Raw genomic sequence first — 20853 nt, 5'->3', positions numbered from 1 at the left:
AAAAATTATATTCAGCTGTTTTCAACATAATAATAATAATAAGAAGGATCATGTGACTGGAGTAATGTTGATAAAAATTCAGCCTTGAAATCACAGGAATAAATTACATTTGTTTTTTCTGTACTTTGGATCAAATACATACAGGCTTGATGAGCAGAAGATACTTCTTTATAAACAATGTTACTGTTAAAAAAATATTTGTCTGGTAGTGTAAATTGTGAATAAAATTGTTTATCCAAAAATAAAAATAAAAAATAGAGGTTATGTAATAATTAATATAATGTTAATGTTATAATGTTAATATAATTCCTTGATCATAGTATCACTTTATGGTTCCCATGGAGACGCGTCATTCATTGCTTGTCACACCACAGCCACAATAGCGCTGAATGACTGATGATCTGCTTTTAAAAATTCACAAATTTGTTAGCTATAGCAGGATATATCTGATAATCCGATTGTGAAATATGTGCAAGTGGATGTGTTTTGTTGTTCAAACAACTTTATAATGATCGCCTTAGTTGAGCTGTATGTGCAACATATTTTTGGTATCTATCTTATTAAAATAACTAAAAAATACGTACATTATTAGGAATTTACCACCTCCGGCTGAATTTGAGATTATTATTTTGATGTTTTTTGTTCTTTTTGCATGGAGTTTGCAAAGTGCCAAAATAACAACTTGAAGACCCGAAAGATGAACTTATCAATTCTCTTTCCGGCTCAGACTGCATTGACTGGCACAGGTGAATTACTACCATAGACAATATAAGAAATGGACACAGCGACCCCATTAAATTCAACGTAGACAAGTGAAGTCAATTAGAAGTACGCACTTCCTGGGGGTCGAGCGTACTGCTCAGACTCAAACTGAACTTGATGACGTAGAGGTCACATGAGCAACCTGTCTGACAATTGTAATTCTTCTAATCGCTGTGCCAAGAGAAATCTGAATCACCCACCGAATCTTCCAGACGTTGTTGAATAATTTTGTCCCGTGTCTTTTATGTACTCTCTATGGGCTTCTCCCTTGACTTTATGCCTCCCAGTCCACACGATTGCCTCATAGACAGTAAAAGATTGTCTGCGAGCTTCTCATTCTGTCTATCGGTAATTTATCTACTGTGCGACACAGAGTCGCAGGTTATGACGCAATCGTTTGCCTATTTTTTACAAAAACTGCTTCTACGGGACCATAACGTAAGATACAAGGTAATGGGGCCTTTTATACATTTTCATGTTTCTTTAGAAATAATGAATGGACAAATGGAGTCTTTAAACGCCTCAGATGTAAAGTTATTCGCTGTCAAAGTGACGCCAAAATGAATGGGAGTCTATGGAATGCTAACAGCAGGTGGGGGTCCGCTAGCCAATGGTGGCGCCCAGGGGTGCTTCAAAAAATATGAAACCCTGCCCCCTTGATAACTACTAGTGGAACAGAACCTATAGAATATTGCGCATGCGCATGTGCGACGAGACGACTCGTTCTTACCGAGTCACATTAAAGATTTGTTCAAAATGAATGAATCGTTCAAGAACGACACATCACTAACACGCATACCATACCTCAGCTTATTATATGTAAGTGTGAACTCGGGAAACACAGAATGTTTCCTTACGAATGAACCATCTGTATTGAAATCCAACTAAATTTGAATCCAAAATGACCACGACGCGACGAAACAGTCAGATCTCAACAAGCAAGCACAGCATCCAATGATCACTAATGCAACAAAACATTTCAGGCATACGTTACATTAAAAGAAGAAATTAAATCAGAAAGATTAAGCAGCAGTTGAAATGCGGCTCATATCACGCTCACCACGAGCTGGCATGTAAGTGACGTCAGCATCCATCGACACACTGTTTTAATAGTTAATTCTGTTTCGCAAAAAATAAATACAAGTATACAAAAAATAAATATACTTTACATGCCTGAACATGCTATGCATTAAGCAAGAAAAATAAAATACATACATGAAAAGATAAATTCTCAATTATCAGAAATATTGACTCAATTATTTGAGTGGGTTACATAACTAAATCACTGACATGAATTTACTAGAATCTGCTTGTAAAACAAACAAATTAAATTTTTTTCCTGGAAATGTGGAAAATATGTTTTTCATGTTTGACCACTATATCCAAAATAAAACATGCAGTCTGTGTCAAGGCAAAATCATTTTTTTAGATATACACAAATCCGGCGAAACAAGGAAGTAAAGCAGCGCCGCCATTACTTCGTGCCTTGCTGCTAAGGTAGAAGCAGAAGTAACGTGTTGGTCCTGTAGGTGGCTGTAGCAGATTTTAGCTTTACGAAAACTTATTTTTATTTAGTTTTTTAGTAACATTACGTATGCTGTCCAGTGAAGCCGAGAAGAGCGTGTTATGTGGTTGGCTGTTTTAACAACAGCACAAAACTACAGTCCTGGAATGAAACCATTTGTGAAATTCACGAACCTTTGTTGCACATTGACTGCCCATGTTTACGGCCATACGGATTACACAGATTTATTGGTCGAGCGGAGAAAATGGATGTGTGGCTTGAGAGCGTGTGAAAAGCGTCAGTTGTGTGTGTCTCACATTTTATTGCATTTGTATTAGTTGTTTGAAGAGTAAAAAGAAATCTGTGGGTCTTAACGCAATTACAATCGGCAAGTTGGTTGGACTAAAAGGGGAAAAATTATTAATTGGGTCGGTCCTAAATGGACAGGGTCGGTCGGGTTATGACAAACAAGAATATTTTTAAGGATTGCTTAATAGTTATTTGAAACTTGTGAAGCTTGTGAACATATTAGCAACACAGCTAGTAATGACACCATTCGGTTTTTATTGTTGTCAACAATTAATACACTTCTTAACTGAATTACATTTTTTTTTACATTATTACATTACATTTTACATAAATTACCTTTATCTGTTAGTTTTGGCTACTGCCTGACATCATCTACCCAATGTTCCCTTTCACCAGACATTTTCTTTAATGAGCAGGATCCGCTTTCATTGAAATGTCATTAGAGGGCACCGGCAAGTGTCACACCGTCACACTTCGCAGGCACGCATAGAGTTCGCGGCGGATTTTTGTATAGCTTGATATGTGGATTGATATGTGTGTTATCTTTATTTATATGTGAATTGTTCACAATTATCTTTATTTTATAATGTTTCATTGTTTCTGAGTGCATAGATTGTCTAATAATGATAACTGACTGAGATAATGAATAACGGTTCACAACATTAGATACGATCCTCTATTTAACTCCTGATCCCCTAACAGCTTTACAGAAAAAAAAAAGACTTATTTAAATGTTAAAGGCCTTGACATTTATCATTGGACACATGGTCTGTTCTGGGAAACACTCTTTTCAAACAAATGTAGATTAGAGAAAACTTTCAGAGATCAGTTTGACTCTCTGACGGTTTCATACATATTGACATTGTGAAATAGTAGTGATCTAAACCATAAAATGTATTAAAAGACTTATGACCTCATATTTTTTTAACCAGCAGATTTGGGACCAAATCACCCACTAATGCAGTGGTTTGTGAAATGTTTCACACTGCAGTTTTAGTCTTTTAAGCCTTGCTTGAGTCCTTGAGTAAATTACTTTACAGAGAAACCAGGGTTAGAGGCTTCAGCAGCACATTATCATTCAACACGCAGGGTGTGATGAGAATAAAACACTCTTTCAGACAGATCTGTGAAAACTTTTTAAGTAATTAACAGAATAATTAAGTTCATTTTAACCAAGAATACAATAAATTAACAGTTGTCTGATTCTTGAATACAGTATAACTCTCAACATAATAAAAACACCCAAAGATACAGTGTACAGATGATCAGTGAACAAACTTCAGCCAAGAAACATGATCCATTTCTAGATTTCCAGAAACTGATCACTGATCAGACTGTCTGAGAGTGATCTTCATTTGATAACAAGAACTTAAGATAAATGTTTATTACTTTAATGTTTTTTCCCAAAATGTGGTGTATATGAACTAAAAATGCATCCTTTATTTGTACAGAAAATCAGAAATCATTAAACACCCCAAACTTTGAGAGGACTGCAGCTGCACACACATCTGGATTTACTGATCAACAGGGTATGGATGCAGTTCTGTATTATTATCCCCATATAAAAGCATATTCTTTCATTGTATGTCAATGATAGAATTGAAGATTAGTGCTTAAATGTTTATAATCATAGAGTGAGCATTTATTAAACATACAAAGTCATTCCATGTTAATGTGAACAGCTTTCAGCACAATAACTGATATAAACTTCTGGACTACAGCACTGTGTTAAAGAAATGTCTTAATGCTGTCTTCATGCACTAATGTATGATATTTCTATTTCCATCATGTTTTAATAGTTGTAACTTCAACTACAGAAACAACACTGAATCCAGACACCACACCAATCTCTCAGGATCAGGGTGTGTTTGTATATCCTTCTTATTTCAGACACTGAATTACACTAGAATCACACTAGAACCACTATCTTCATTTCAGACACTAAATTAACACAATCACTATCTTCATTTCAGACACTGAATTCACACTAGAATCACAATCTTCATTTATAGACACTGTATTCACACTATAGTCACACAAGAATCACACTGAATTCACTCTAGAATCACAATGAATTTACACTAGAATCACACTAGAATCACACTGAATTCACACTAGAATAACTATATTTATTTCAGACACTGAATTAACATTATAGTCACACAATGATCACTCTGAATTCACACTAGAATCACACTGAAATCACACTAGAATCACTATCTTCATTTCAGACACTAAATTAACACAATCACTATCTTCATTTCAGACACTGAATTCACACTAGAATCACAATCTTCATTTATAGACACTGAATTCACACTAGAATCACACTGTATTCACACTATAGTCACACAAGAATCACACTGAATTCACTCTAGAATCACAATTAATTTACACTAGAATCACACTGAATTCACACTAGAATAACTATTTTTATTTCAGACACTGAATTAACATTATAGTCACACAATGATCACTCTGAATTCACTCTAGAATCACACTGAATTCACACTAGAATCATACTAGTATCACTATCTTCTTTTCAGACACTGAAATTACAGTAAAATCACACTGAATTCACACAAAAATCACACTGAATTCACACTAGAATCACATTAGAATCACACTGAATTCACACTAGAATCACTATCTTCATTTCAGACACTGAATTCACACTAGAATCAGACTAGAATCACAATGAATTCACACTAGAATCACTATCTTCATTTCAGACACTGAATGTACACTAGAATCACACCTATGCACACTAAATTCACACTAGAATCACACTAGAATCACATTAGAATCACACTGAATTCACACTAGAATCACTATCTTCATTTCAGACACTAAATTCACACTAGAATCACACTAGAATCTAAATGTATCAACTTCTCTTTAACTCAAACTTTAAATCAAGACATGCTTCATTTGTAATTTATATATTCATTTTCTTATTTCATTCTTTCATACTTCATCTACAATCTTTAAATAGGAAAACTAATACTGTTATGTGAAAAGTATCTTTCTTAAATATCAAAGAGATGTCATTCTCACCCACGATCTTAAACAATCATGTCTTTAACTTTCAGCTCATATAAACAACTCTCTAAAAAACTTGATTCTGATTGGTCAATTGTAGCATTCAGCCATCAGATATCCCCTAATATTTACCGGTGTCCATAGCAACACTGTATATCAGACACCAGCTTGATTATTAGTAGAACGGAAACCAGCATTATTTCTCCGCTGAAACATTTGTTCTTCTGTAGATTTACTGTAAGTACGGCTGGAATTTACATATTTTAAACTTCTTGAAGTGCCACAAAAAGTCTCAATCTAATCTGAGTTTAAAATGTTACTCAAGTGTCAAATAAATGTTTAAATAATATATAAAAAAATAAAAATAAAAGCTTAACTTGAAATTCAAATGGGTTTAAAGGGTCCATGTGGTTAACGGCTGAATTTACCTGACACATAATATATCCAGAAACAGATTGCTGCTTGTCATTTACAAGACTAGCAAGAATTTCTCTATTATAGATCAGTGATATGAGGTGTGTGTGTATATCTTAAAGCGGCGCTGCACAGATCGTGAATGAAATCAAAGTACAGCGAGAGCGATTCGAACAGAGCCATCTGCTTTCTATAGCTCTCACAGTGCATAGATGTCATACAACGATCGATCTGTGGAGCGCAAACAGATAAAAACCTGGATATATTATGAAATATAGAAATCCTGGCAAGGACCTGTCCTGTAAAAATGACAGGAATGGTCACCCTAACTGTAGTGAAAGTGACCGTAGAGAAGGTCAGTATTAATAACACTGTACTATTGATGCAGTGTTCACAGTGTTGCTCGGCCAGCTGTTTAATACATTTTAATTGACTATTTTTACTGTAAGCTTTCAGATAATGTAGTCTTTATATCTACTGAACCATGAAGTGTCAGCAGCTCAGAGAACAAGCACAGCTGTAATAAACTCACCATAAAATCACAATAAGTACTGCATGCTGTTAAATGTGTCATTTATCATTTTATTGGTAGTCTGTTACTTCTCTATATTTGGTTAAACACAGTAATACAGTCGTGTCTCTCTATCGTCTCTCTCTCAGTGATTGTGATTGTGATTGTTGTCGGTGTTTCGGTCGCTCTTCTTCTTCCTGCTCTGATTCTTTGGCTGATTCGTAAAAAAAGAGCCGGTGAGTTTTAATTGTTTCTCATATTCTGTAACAGCAGGCAAAAAAAATCCCAAACATCTGAGTTTTTCAGATAAAATGAGAAATCATAGAGTTAACAGAAATAATGTTTCTATTCCAGCACTAATTCTTCTAGACTCTTTAAGAAACTGATTGTCATCTTCATTAGAGACAGTTTGATCATAACTGTTCTCATGTCATTATTTTTCAGATGTCAGAAGAGAGACTGATGACTCTGTGGTGAGTTTTGTTGATCTATGATTTATTAATAACCATAAGCTCCACAGAAGACTGACTCTGAAATATCACACTCTTATTACTCACATTAGATCAGCACAAGTTAGTGTATTTCTACTGTTTCTGCTCTAAAGCTCACAGATAGAAAGAAATATAAAGGAAACAATGACACAATCAACATTTCCATTCATTCTGCTCACAGTGAACAATATGATTCATCTTCAGTAATTAATCTATATTTTCATATCTGTGTATATTTGACAGTTATGTGCTAATTTTCCATAATCTCATGTCTGTGTGATAGATTTTCACTAAACCTGTAATTTATAAAGATATTTGAGCTAAACATCCTCAGTAAAATAATGAGTCTTCTTCACACAGTAGTGATGGATGAGTCTTTAACAGCTTGATCTGATGTATTTTCACTGGTGTTTAGGAGAAGACAGATGATGTGACTTATACTGAAGTTACTGCGCGCAGAAAAAACAGAGCCAAGAAGAACAAGGTGAGCAAACACTTCTTGATCTTCCTCGACATGACCTGTATTAGTTTATTCTTCTATAAATCTGTCTTGAATTGAGCTCAAACCTCATTCTGTAATAACTGTGGGTTGAAACAGAGACTGTGATGTTGATTCAGGTTCGCTGTGATGATAAAGTGACTTACGCTTCCATCAGAGGAACAAAAGCTGGAGCTCAGGAAAACTGCAGTCAACTTTATGCCTCTGTGAACAAGAACCATCACAAATCAGACAAATAATTATACAGAAACCACATCAGCAGAGGAGTATGAACCTTGACTCCTGATGATTTCATTCACTGCCATTATAATAATATCACATGTTGAGAAACCAGCTCTGATTTATTAATAGTTATTGCTGATTCTGGTCAGATTATTGTGTTATTAGGGATCCGGAGACCACCAGGGATCCAGATTTAGATTTCTTTGAAAAAAACAGGATATAATTAACATCTAATCTAATTAACAGCTAATTAACTGTCAGCTTGCACTAATTATGAGAACAGCAAAGCTACATGATGATGTAAGTGTTTATCACAATGAGACAGTAATGATAATCCAACCTGTCCTCCAACAGATACGCTCGTATGGGTCGTTTGTCCAAATCCCTGAAATACTACCCATCAGAGCGTATACTACAATTGCGCCCCTATCAGCAAAAGGTCATTTTCATATTAATGTTTTGTACTCTTTTATTTGCAGTGTGATTTGTGTTTCGTGTAGCTCAGTTGGTAGATTATTGCGTTATACCTTGATATGTAATCATGCTATCATGGGTTCGATCCAAGGGAACGGATGTGCACGAAAAGGTATATGCTCAATAAATCATAATTTAGCATGATTTCTGTAAGGGTTAGGTTTAGGTCTGGGGTTAGGTGTGGACATTTGGACGAATAAGCCACTTAGTAAAATATGTAGGAAATACTGTGAGATCGGTGTAAACAGCACACACCGTTGCATTTAAATAAACGTGCGTTTTGATTGGTAATGATGTTATACGTCATTTCATGATGACAGACGCTTAACTTTAAAACGTAAATATAGTTCGTAATAAAGTGCTTGAACAAACGACCTATACCGTAGTTTTTTGTTGGAGGACAGGCTCTGATAATCTGGTGTTTGAATCATTTGAGCAGCTGTTTGTAATATTATGTTTTATTATTGACAAATAAAACATAACATGCCAAACATACATACACATATAAACACACACACACACACACACACATTTATTTATTTATATATATATATATAAATAAATGGCGAAATATTTTTTTTTAACTTAACTTTGGTTTGGTTAAAAAGATGATTGCATAAAAGATGATTTTCAACTATAACAGAATGATTCAATATTGTTTTTCTTTTCTCCAAAATGTGTGTTAAATGACCATAACAAGTTTTATATGTATCTGTAAACTAAAACTAATTTACATAGTGTTTTTGGGGCAACATGTAATGAAAAAAAGTGTAGTGAAAATACTAATAATTGACAAGATTTCATAATAAAATATAATATTTCACAGAATATTGAAATATGATTTGTTTCTCTGTTCATTTGTTGTTTCTCATACTTTTAGTGTCTCAGTCTCCTCATATGAGCACATGTATGAAATCAACATCTTGTTTCATAACAAAGTCATATTTTGATTTAAAACCCCACATTTTCCTGAGATGTTGATTTATGACACACAATGTAAAATTTTGATTTAAATGATAATTAAAAAACATGATCATATTTCTATAAGAGTGACACTAAATTAATTTCAGACATTTTGTTTTGACCAAGGAGAGAAAATGTTCACGGTGAAACATCCAATCATCTGACATCTCTGAAAAGCCCTGAATGTGTTCTGTAAAACTGTGACATGTAGAGTCTGCTCACTGCCACGGTGTGTGTGTGTGTGTGTGTGTGTGTGTGTGTGTGTGTGTGTGTGTGAGCACTTGTGATGGGTGAAATGCAGAGCATAAATTCAGAGAATGGGTTTCTATACTCGGCCGCACGTCACATCTCTTTCTAATATTTTCAGAGCAGTGATCTCACTGTTGAGGTTTGGAAACATGTTATTGCTGGCTGTGAGAACTCAGTGTGTTTGACCGCAGAGGTTATTAAAGAAACTCGCTTGAAGAAAGAAGAAGAACTGGCATCTTAACCCACACACAACTGATGATCTCTGATCCCAGTTTGGACTGATGGGGGTGAATTCTCACACATTCAGGGAGTCTTTCTTTTTTTCTCACACATTTACAGAACTGTGCAAGCAACAATGAAAAAAAAATCTAAATACTGAGAAAATCCCCTTTAAAGTTATCCAAATGAAGTCATTAACACTCCGTATAAATGTACAATAATTAAGTGATGATATATTTAGAGTAGATAATTTACAAAATATCTTTGTGAAACAATATTCACTTAATATCCCAATGATTTTTGGCATGTAAGAAAAATCAATAATTGTGACCCATACACAGTATTGTTGGCTATTGCTTCAAATATACCAGTGTTATTTCTGACTGCTTCTGTGCTCCAGGCTCACATTAGTCTCGCGACACACACGTCTCCCAGAAATCATGCAGAATTCGACCTGATGATTAATGACTTTGAAACTCATGAAGTGTTTTGTGTGTCGTATGCTTCAGACGTTCAGCTGACGGTCTGTGGACATGACCTCTGAGACTGAGACGAGGGTCATGTTTGCTCTTCTCACTGAAGAACGTGTCACAACCTCTTGTCATGTCAAAGTCTTGTGTTTCCCAGGTTAGTGCTTATGGTTATAGTAAGGGTTAGATAGATAGTAAACATAAGAGGAACAGAGTTCAACAGAAAAGCAGCATCAGTCTGTGCTCAGCTCTCCAGAGAAAGTTAAATCTGTTGAGGTGTTTGCAGAATGACCTGCCTGAGCTGTTACTATTGAACATCAACCACAAGTTTATCTTGAGGAACTGTTCTTATTACAGTACAAGTGTACTGTACATTACTTTATTATCATCAACGAAGATACATATTAGTTGTGAAAACTACTTGAATTTGAGTGGATCTTGTCGTGGAGAGACTCGGGTTGTTTTCAGAAGAATCAGTCAAGAAACACAGAGACCCTGAAGTCAAAATGAGACTTTACTGAACAATGACAAGAAAGCCGAGATGACAGACGCTCATCTGAAATGGTTTCTTTTAAGGATACTATTTTTATATAGTTTTGTTATCACTCATCGTAGCATATGGCCAGTTACTCCCCTCACCATCTACAATTATTCATTAACTCCTTTGATTCTCCTTTATTGTGGGATTTTACCTGTTGGTCTATTTTTAAAAGTAATCTTTTATTTAAAGCCCAGAGGTCTCCAGAGGCACATACATTACACTCGAGCTGTCAACGGTTTAATAATCTTTACTCATTCTCCATACAGTTACAATCAGACCATGAGGACTTCAAAACACATCTGGCTTTTATAACATTTAGAAAACTTATGCAAATGTCTTCTATAGGATACATATAATATTTAATCAATATTACCAAGAGAAAAGTCAAGCAGCACTGGCATCATCTCACTATAAAGCAGCATTTAAACACTCAGTCTGTAGATCAGAGGAAGTGAACACGCACAGGAAGAGCTGAGAGTATTTAAAGAAAGAGTTGAGATCATATAATGAAGAGGAAGACTGACAGAAAGAGAAGATGGCTGATAAGTGTCACTTGTGTCTGCTGGGACTGATCTTTCTCTCTTCACTTCTCACAGGTAAAGACATCTGTGTTTTCTCTTCAAGACAGTTAGTGAATTAATCTGAGAAAGAGTTCATCTGAACATGATCAGTTTATTATTGTGTTACAAACAGAACATACTGGATTATTCCTGAACGCACTGAAACTAGACACTTTCACAATCAAACATCTGATGCTGAATTATCTTCATGTTAAGAGTGTGTTTGTGATTCAAACAGCTCTCTGATCAAGACAAACAGTTTATTCTGGATAAATGTAAATGTAATTAAACAGAGTGTGTTTGCATTAAACTTCTGACTTGCCCCTTTCTTATTTATTTCTGTTGTTATTCTTGTTCTGCTGTAGTTTGACTAAACCTTACAAAAAGTTCTGTCACTGACACTTGTACATTTGAGAAATAATACGTGAAACTTGAACTATACTACCATTCAGTGTGTGTGTGTGTGTGTGTGTGTGTGTGTGTGTGTGTTTAATAGAAATTAATGCATTTATTAAGCAAATAGGCATTCAATTGAAAGTAAAAAACTTTCTAATGTTACAAAAGATTATATTTCAAGTAAATGCTGTTCTTTTGAACATTATAAGTGTTTTTACCACTGATAATAATAGAAAACATTATTAATAACTGAGCACCAATAATAATCAATCAGTATATTATAATGATTTATCAAGGATCATGTGACACTGAAGACTGGAGAAATGATGCTGAAGATACACAGGAATATCTCATCTCATTTCATATTTTAATAATATAAATATTTTATTCTGGAGAATGTGTTTGCATTAAAGGGTTAATTCACCTAAAACTGAAAATTAGAAAGAAGAAAGTCAAACACACCGAGGATGTCTCAAGGGTGAGTTAAACACAGGCTTATTTTAATTTTTGGGTGAACTGTTTAAATGAGAAAAAAACCTGCATGATCTGAATCTTTTAATGATGGTGTGTTTATGTCTTCATTTATTAATATATAGTATAATAATCACTCTAATAATAGTATAATTCTTGTGTTTCAGGTCTCAGTGAAGTGGATCATGTGTTCATCAGTTCTGGTGAAGATGTCCGTCTGCCCTGTAATAATGCTCTTCATGACTGTAAATCAACTTCATGGATCTATAACAGATTCAGACATACAGAGACAGTTGAACTGATCACTGGAGGGATAAAGACGACAGACACAGAGAGACATGAGAGACTGAATCTGGGGTCTGACTGCTCTCTGAACATCAAGAGCGTCACAAAAGAAGATTGTGGACTTTACTTCTGCAGACAATATGTGAATGATCAACAACAAGGAACTGATGCTCGTGTTTATCTGCATGTTCTTCATGGTAATTTAATGATTATGTGGTCATTTTAAAAAGTTCAAATTCTACATTTAACTTCTCGTGATGATTGAATTGTCAGATGTGTGTTTTATTCTGTGTTTCAGTCTCTTCATCACCGTCACAGACTGAGATCAGTGCAGGTCTCTCTCTGACTCTCTCCTGTCAGTTGTATTCATATTCATCATATCCTCGAGTCTCTTGTGATGATTTGATCCGTTCTGAACGAATTGATCTGTTCTGGGTGAATCAGGCTGGTGTTAAACTGACAAACTCAGACTCCAGATATCAGATATCAGCTCCAGATCACTGTATCATCTCTCTGAAGACAACAATCCTGAATGAAGATCACAACAGAGAGTGGAGATGTGAAGTTACTCACAGAGATCAAGTCCAGACCTCAGTCTCATACACTGTCAAGATCTCAGGTGAGAAAACAATCTCATGATCAGATGTAGAAGAGTCTGAGATGTGATAATATAATGATAGATAATGTTAGTCATCTTGTGTTAAGTGACTGAAATATGATTGTCATGTTCTGTGATGAATCTGAACTAACATCATCTTTACAGATCAAGCTGATTCAACGACAGCAGTCACAAACTCTCAGCATCGCTCAACTACAAACACAGATGACACTGAAGGTACAGCATCAGTGACTTTCTCACATCAGTGAAGAGTTATCTTGTGTCTTAACTCAATAAAACATGACTGTCATGTTCAACAGTATGATGAATCTGAACTAACATCATCTTTACAGATCTATGAAGTTATTTTTGATTCAAAACAACTAAACACCTGTGGCAGTGCGATTTGTAGTTGTAGAGAAAAGCCACACATGTGTATCAGTAAATTTGAAGTCACAGAGAGAAATGTTTTAAGAGTTGCAAACGTGTAGACTTTTTTTCTCTCCCACAAACACAACACAACTGTTACACCTTCTCAAATTCTTCATTGCAGGTGCACAAATCCTATTCTACAAATCACACATTTAGAAACTCGTACGCTCACATTTATGAAACAATTGCTGCAGTGAATGTGGTGCAAAACGCATTTACACACCCGCATCAAGAAATGTGAAGTCGTGGAGAAATGTTGAACATCCGCAAATCAGTATGTGAATTCATCAAATAAGAGTTGCACACTTGTAGAATATTTTCTCAGAAATGTCTTGTATATTTTTCTAACACAAACACAAAGTACATAACTACAGCTGCTTGAATCTGCTGCGATGAAGCTCAAACACTGTTTTTCGCTTTCAAGTGACGAGTTTCGCGCTCTCCCTTTTGCACCGAGATATTCGGTTCAAAAGTGATTTGTGTATCTGTAGAGGTAGTGGGCGGGACTGTTTAGAGATTAGTGAATTTCAGCCAATCAGAAGAGCTACTTTGGCTCTTCATACAGATCAAACTAAAAGAGTAACAGCATTGACTCCAGCAGAAACGTCTACACAAGGTACAGTCACAGATTTACTTTCACTGTTGTGAGTTTTATTGAATACTCTTGACAATATTCAATCAGTTCAACTGAAAGAGCAGTTTCACAGAAATAAAGAAATGAAAATGAAGAGTTATATGTGTTTTGTAAGTCGAGTCTAATGTTGATTTATTCTGCTGAAGTTTCTCTGGTTTCCATCCATTGTGCTGAAGAGCAGAGCTCATGGTTGTTTCTTCATGCAGTGAACACAGATGTGCAATGATAAACTGTTTTATTTGTTCACTACATGTGATCTGCAGATGATCAGCTGCATGTTTTAACTGAAGTTAATATGATTTGCTGGTCTTAAATAGCTTTTCTTTTCTGCCTCTATAAAAGTGCATATATAATGTTGCCTTGTTTCTCCAAAGTTGCTCTCTTTCTTGTTTTAAATCCATCCAAAACCCATGGGTTGCGTGTGAAACACATTAGGCTTTAATTAATATACATTTATTATGAAATGACTGCATTTCCATAATTTTTACCACGAACAATGTCATTTTAATTCAGCGCATGCGGCACAGCAAAAATAGACTCGGTGCGTAAACGATCGCTGCACTGCTCCTGGAACGGACTGACGGACTGCAACCGCGTGCGATGTGAACGCTGCAATCCGTTAACATGGGTGCGTATAAAAATATGCAACGCATACGCACTGCAGACGGAGTATGTGTCAAACGGGTGTAAGGCAGTGTTTGTGAGCTCAGAAAACCTTTCCTCTGCCGCTCTTAGCGCCTCCTGCTGGAAGAAAATGGACTCGCAGAGTGCCGCCACCAATTCAGTGCAAGGCTGTGGGGAAACACTGCTAGGCTAAAATGAACCCAAATTGAGCTAGGCATTAAACCTACAAATATTGTTCATTTTAAAAATCACGTTCACACACAAATAATAATTATCAAAAGGAAAATGTTTAAAACAAGATAAAAGTCAAAAAGTAACATGTAAGAAAAAATTAATAAAGCATTGAACATTTAAGATCAAATTGTACTTTGTTCAATTGTATATATTGTATAAAATATACGAAAACACTATTATACAATAAATGTACAATTAGTTACCAACTATTCTGGCATGACAGTACACAAATAAACCACAACATTAACATTGATATTATAACATTTAACAGACGTGTGTGTGTGTGTGTGTGTGTGTGTGTGTGTGTGTGTGTGTGTGTGTGTGTGTGTGTGTGTGTGTGTGAAAGAATGTGAGCATGTGTATGAAGGAGTGTAAACTCCATTTCTAACACAGAACAAGCATTTAACATTGTTTTTACAAATGATGCACTTACAACACTTTGTGTGGTTGTTTAATGTCTCTGTCTACCACAGGGAATGCTATCAGTGTTGGGGGTGACGAGTTACAAAGTAACGGATTACAGTAACTATATTACTTTTTTTGGAAACGAAGTACACATTACACTAATAATATTGGTAACTACACTACTTTACTAGACTATAGTAACGCGCTTTCCTGCGTTACACATGCCGTGTTTGCCTGTGTGTAAAGTTCTGGGCCTAGTTTCCTGATAACGATTGATCTTAGCTCTTAACCCTCAAAGACCAAGACAGACGCCCGCGGCAGATATGATTGACGCTTAGTCCCACCCCCGTGCCCAGATTGTTTCAAACTCTCCCATATTAAACCAATAAGTAGTCTTTTAAACTACTACTTAACATAGCCTATTGCTTTGGAAAATGACCGAAAACAAAGTGAAAGTAAAGTCTGTCATAAGTGCATGAATACAAACACACAATAACACATTTGCATGAGAAAACTCTCCAAAAAAGCACAGAAAACACACCACAGAGTACTTTGACATAAAACAAACAAAAACAAGGATGAAACAGTGCTACATCTAATAAAGCACTGGGATTTATGTCTTGCGATGTCCCGGTAAACTCGATTCTGACACAGATTACAGCCAACGGATCGATCATGTATATTATGTATACTAAGTAAATCATTATATAATTATACAGTTCATAAAGATAGTTGCACTATTTTTTTCTGTTGTCATGCTGGAATTTCACCATAGCTTGGAGCTCATCCATCTTTTTACTTAAAGACTGTACATTCGTTAGAAAAATTATAGGGAGAGGAGTTTTAGAAAGAATTAGTTTTTTTTTTCATTTTCTGACGAACACCTCCTTTCCGTCCTCTCTTTCGAAATTTAAATATAGAGCCATTTTGTCGCGAGCCATTTTGTTTTTTTCCAACAGCAACAGGTGAAAAACTTCCTAAATGAGGATAGCCAAATCCCCCGGGTTGTTTCACGTTGTTAGGCTTGTACCATCGTAAAAGAAACTCCCGGGAATATTGGATTCATACCAAATCCTGAGGTGATTCAAACACACACAAACTCAGGTGGATCAAAGTCAGTAAAACAATAATCCCCATTTCCTCCATCAAGCCTCTCCTTTTCCAGTTATTCAGTAGGGTATAGAACAAATATCCATTTCCGTCAGTGTAGAAAAAAAAAAACATATATATATATATATATATATATATATATATATATATATATACATATATATATATATATATATATATATAAAAAATCATTTTTTATTTTTTTAGTATAGATCTACAGAAACAAAAAACAAACATTTTACTCTTAGTAAAAAAAACAACAACTGATAACTGATAACATGACATTATGAAGTTTACTTGCCTTAAACTGCTACTTGCCTTATCTTTCTGCTGAGAAAACCACCTCCTCACACAAGCAGACTTCTGTCCCCTTAACTCCAGTTAGTTTGAGTTCTGCAAAGAGGGACATCAATCGTTTCAATAAAATATGAACATATAATCACACTGTTGTTGCATCAAAATGTGAAGTAAACAGGAAGGACACAACAGAAACATTAATTTTCTAAAAAAAAAAAATAACTCACATCAGTCTCATAAGAATGAAGTTATCTTGTCTCTGAATTCCAACATCTACAGAAACAAACATTATTTTAGTCTTAGTAAAAATAAAGATAACTTGATGTTAGTCTGAAGTTAACTCTCCTTAAACCCGTCTGTCCCTCTCTTCAGAAGAACAGCTCCTCCTCCTCACACAGTCTGCGACTCTAACACAAACAGCTTCTGTGTCTTTAACTCTCGGCGCTGGGACAATGACGACACGAGCTCCACAAGTCTGAAATATTACATGTAAAACATACTTTTAACAGTTATCACTTCAACAGCCTCAACATAATTATGCTCGTCTTTACTACACAATGCTGTTTCCTTTAGGAGACTAACGTACATTCAGTTTAACCGCAAAAAAAAATGAGTGTGACCGTAACCATAACAGTCTATTAACGCCTCAAAAAGTGCAGATAAAGTAGAATCTTATGTAAATATGCCATAAGACATTCACGAACGTTATATTAAAAGTACCTCTTCCGTTCAGTAACATTAAATGAGGCCGTTAAGTCCTCCGTTTCTGAGGCGAAAACCGCATCCGCCATTTTTTAAATAACGTTAAGCTAATTTGTTTCTACCTTTCATAAAACCTTCCGCCTTTCATACAACTGGGTAAACAAAACGATTACTTTATGCTTTGGATCTTTACTTAGCATTATGTCTTTCACTCGCTTCTCGCTTCTTTCACGCTGAGAAAATGGCGGCTGCTCGCACTGGAGACGTACGATCTTACCCTTACGTGCGTGCTCTCCTTCACGTCCATGTTCCCAACCCAGCCCCGCTGGATTATAGGAGAGACAAATTTTGAACCCAAAGTTGGATTAAAACAACCCAAAGTCCTTTCCAGTGGTCTCAACACAGCATTTGGGTTGAAAAAACAACCCAGCGTTTTTTAAGAATGTTGAGTTAACAGAAATGATGTTTCTATTCCAGCACTAGAATTCTTCTAGACTCTTTTAGAAACTGATTTTCATCTGCATTAGAGACAGTTTGATCATAACTGTTCTCATGTCATTATTTTTCAGATGTCAGAAGAAAGACTAATGACTCTGTGGTGAGTTTTGTTGATCTATGAGTTATTAATAACCATAAGCTCCACAGAAGACTGACTCTGAAATATCACACTCTTATTACTCACATTAGATCAGCACAAGTTAGTGTATTTCTACTGTTTCTGCTCTAAAGCTCACAGATAGAAAGAAATATAAAGGAAACAATGACACAATCAACATTTCCATTCGTCCTGATCACAGTGAACAATATGATTAATCTTCAGTTATTAATGGGTTTTTTTTTCGTATTTGTTTATATTTAACAGTTGCTGTGGTAATTTTCCATAACCTTATGTTTGTGTGATAGATTTTCACTGAACCTGAAGTTTTTACAGATATTTGATTTAAACATTTGCAGTAAAATAATGAGTCTTCACTCATGTTTTGGTGCAGACGGATGAAGTGACTTATGGTTATTACTGCGTACAATAAATAATATTTCCAAGAAGAACAAGGTAAGCAAACACTTCTTGATCTTCCTCAACATGACCTGTATTAGTTTTATTCTTATAGAAATCTGTCTTGAATTGAGCTCAAAGCTCATTCTGTAATAACTGTGGGTTGAAACAGAGACTGTGATGTTGATTCAGGTTCGCTGTGATGATAAAGTGACTTACGCTTCCATCAGAGGAACAAAAGCTGGAGCTCAGGAAAACTGCAGTCAACTTTATGCCTCTGTGAACAAGAACCATCAAAAATCAGACACATATGCAAATTCATATGCATTGTTAATCCTTTTGATCTTTCATTTAAAAAATCACAAAGATTTATCCTATCATTGTATAATAATATTTAAAATGAGGGGGAAAATATCATTATGAAATAAACATTTTTTTCTTTCTTTTTTTTAGCTGTAGTATGATTCGCTGTCCAAACAAAAACGCAAAGGCGGTGTCCTCAAATTGATCCACTCTGGGACCCGGTTTAAAAAAACATTGGTTTCACTCTTCCAAAACACAGGATCTCTGAGAAGAAACGCCTATCCGATAAAAAAATTGTGCGTATTCACAGAAACGCGTCTCCGTGTGGATGGAAAAAAAAGGAAAAACGAAAAATTTTGGAAACCCTCAATTTTGCTGTTTCCCTCTCAAACGTGATTGGATTGTGCAGGCGCCAGATCCGTGTACTTTTTGACAATTTCTTATTTAGAATGCAATAACAAGAAATGGAAAAATGGCTCATTTATTCGTTATTCCGTGAAGTTTAACAAATGGAAAATTTTATTTTGGCTCACTTTCTAATTTTTTTCATTTGAGATTAAAAAATTGTTTTGGCTTCGCACTTGAGCTGAAACACTCCTCTCATCTGATTGGTCGAATTGCTCCGCCTTCAGTGCGGTCTTTTCATTCTTTCAGACAGAATAAGAGTGCAGCACTATAATGTCTGAAACCACCACTCACTGTTAATTAGCATAATATTTGAATCAGATGTAGCTGGGCAAAGTGACCCCTTTAAATTATTTCTAGGTTACAGTATTGTATGAATATTGTCCCACTGATAAATACAGTGCAAATAGTTCTTCTAGTCTTCTTTGTTGGGTTTGAGAAAGCCAACATATATTTGAGCATTATTATTATTTATTATGAGAGTGATTTGACACAGACTAGAACTTTAATGTTTAACCAAATTCAGTTCAGATCTTCGTCTGACTCGTTGCTGTATAACTGGTCAGACTTTTACCTTCTCAAAAAATCCTAGTGACTTTCATTATATAAGCAATGAAGGCCTTAGCACTTAATGTCCACTAGAAAGGGCTTACCTAGTTTTTCAGAGTGCGAACCATCCGACAATATTCCCTTGTCCACTAGAAAGGGCTGTTTACATCAGTTCAAATGACAAATAAATACATGAATTTCATGTGTATTGCCATGAATATCCCATATCTGTGTACAAGAATAAACTTCACACTTCAAGCTTTACAGCTACTTAAAACTTCCTATTCCCATTCCAATCCAAATTTATTTTTAAGATATAGTTTATTAACACTGGTTTAGGCATTTAATGTTTGTCCATCTGGAGCTTTTGTATTTTTCATGAGCTGTACATTTTAAGATGTAATAGGTATTGATAAATCACATGCATTGAATGTAAAGAGCTAATGTTAGGTGTCTCAGTCCTGCTCCTGGAGGGCCAGTGTCCTGTGGAGTTTAGCTACCCCAAATAAACACACCTAAGCTAAGCAAGGTCTTCAGGATCAGTAGAAATGTCCAAGCAAGTGTGTTGGAGCTGAACTCTGCAGAACATGGTTCTCCCGGTTCAGGACTGGGTTTTAAATCTATAAATGAATTTGCACAGTTGGGTGTCTGCATGCAGAGGTGTACATCATTAAGTACAATGGAAAATGTAATCTGTACAAATTTTATTTTTATATTCACAAAACATGCAAACAAAACTGCAATGTTTTAGAAAACGTTTCTGTATATGAGAAGTCGTCTACGGAGGACAAAGCATAACGTATGAATAATATATATACAAATGATATATATAATATATTCATACGCTATGCTATGTCCTCCATGGAGGACATCTGTCACGATCATTAGCTGGAGTGCCCATGAACTTCAGTACTCCACTCAGGACCATTCCACCCATCAACCACCAGATGTCACCATATCATCAGTTGGACACTAGCACCTCTCATACTGTTGCACCACACCCAAACTACATCTCCCATGAGTCACTGCATCACTATCACCTTGCCACACCTGCATCTCATTCATCAGCTAATCTCCTTGCCACACCTGCACCTCATTTACACACACATATAAGCAGCACTTACACACAGACACTTTGCAAAGTCTTGTTTAAATTCACAAAAATATAATGTCCTCACATGAGG

General features: G+C 35.5%; 2 protein-coding genes and 1 long non-coding RNA gene across 4 annotated transcripts in view; 2 read left to right on the top strand and 1 right to left on the bottom strand.

Annotated features, from left to right (window-relative positions):
• The window catches only part of LOC127952563 (uncharacterized), a 30270-nt gene extending 11084 nt beyond the window's left edge, over positions 1-19186 (top strand). Inside the window, exons 5-10 of the mRNA XM_052551185.1 lie at positions 4027-4104; positions 4375-4437; positions 6692-6778; positions 6987-7015; positions 7449-7517; positions 18605-19186. Of these exons, the coding sequence (XP_052407145.1) occupies positions 4027-4104; positions 4375-4437; positions 6692-6778; positions 6987-7015; positions 7449-7517; positions 18605-18835 (557 nt within the window). The 3' untranslated portion in view covers positions 18836-19186. The remainder of the gene's footprint in view (positions 1-4026; positions 4105-4374; positions 4438-6691; positions 6779-6986; positions 7016-7448; positions 7518-18604) is intronic.
• The window catches only part of LOC127952565 (uncharacterized), a 299397-nt gene that overhangs the window by 23011 nt on the left and 255533 nt on the right, over positions 1-20853 (top strand). The window contains exons 1-4 of one of the 2 annotated variants that reach the window (XM_052551188.1): positions 11131-11266; positions 12265-12579; positions 12681-13001; positions 13146-13217. In XM_052551188.1, coding sequence (XP_052407148.1) covers positions 11206-11266; positions 12265-12579; positions 12681-13001; positions 13146-13217 — 769 coding nt within the window. In that variant the 5' untranslated portion in view covers positions 11131-11205. Of the gene's footprint in view, positions 1-11130; positions 11267-12264; positions 12580-12680; positions 13002-13145; positions 13218-20853 lie in introns of those variants that run through there. The other variant, XM_052551189.1, reaches the window with a different exon arrangement.
• LOC127952634 (uncharacterized) lies at positions 16699-18692 on the bottom strand. Its single transcript, XR_008153001.1, has 3 exons — positions 18632-18692; positions 16944-17191; positions 16699-16812 (listed from the first exon to the last, which is right to left on the bottom strand). It is a non-coding gene; the product is annotated as an uncharacterized LOC127952634 (long non-coding RNA).

The sequence above is a fragment of the Carassius gibelio genome, chromosome B3 (genome assembly GCF_023724105.1).
Source record: "Carassius gibelio isolate Cgi1373 ecotype wild population from Czech Republic chromosome B3, carGib1.2-hapl.c, whole genome shotgun sequence".
NCBI classification, from domain to species: Eukaryota; Metazoa; Chordata; class Actinopteri; order Cypriniformes; family Cyprinidae; genus Carassius; species Carassius gibelio.
This window is presented reverse-complemented; position numbering and strand designations above follow the sequence as displayed.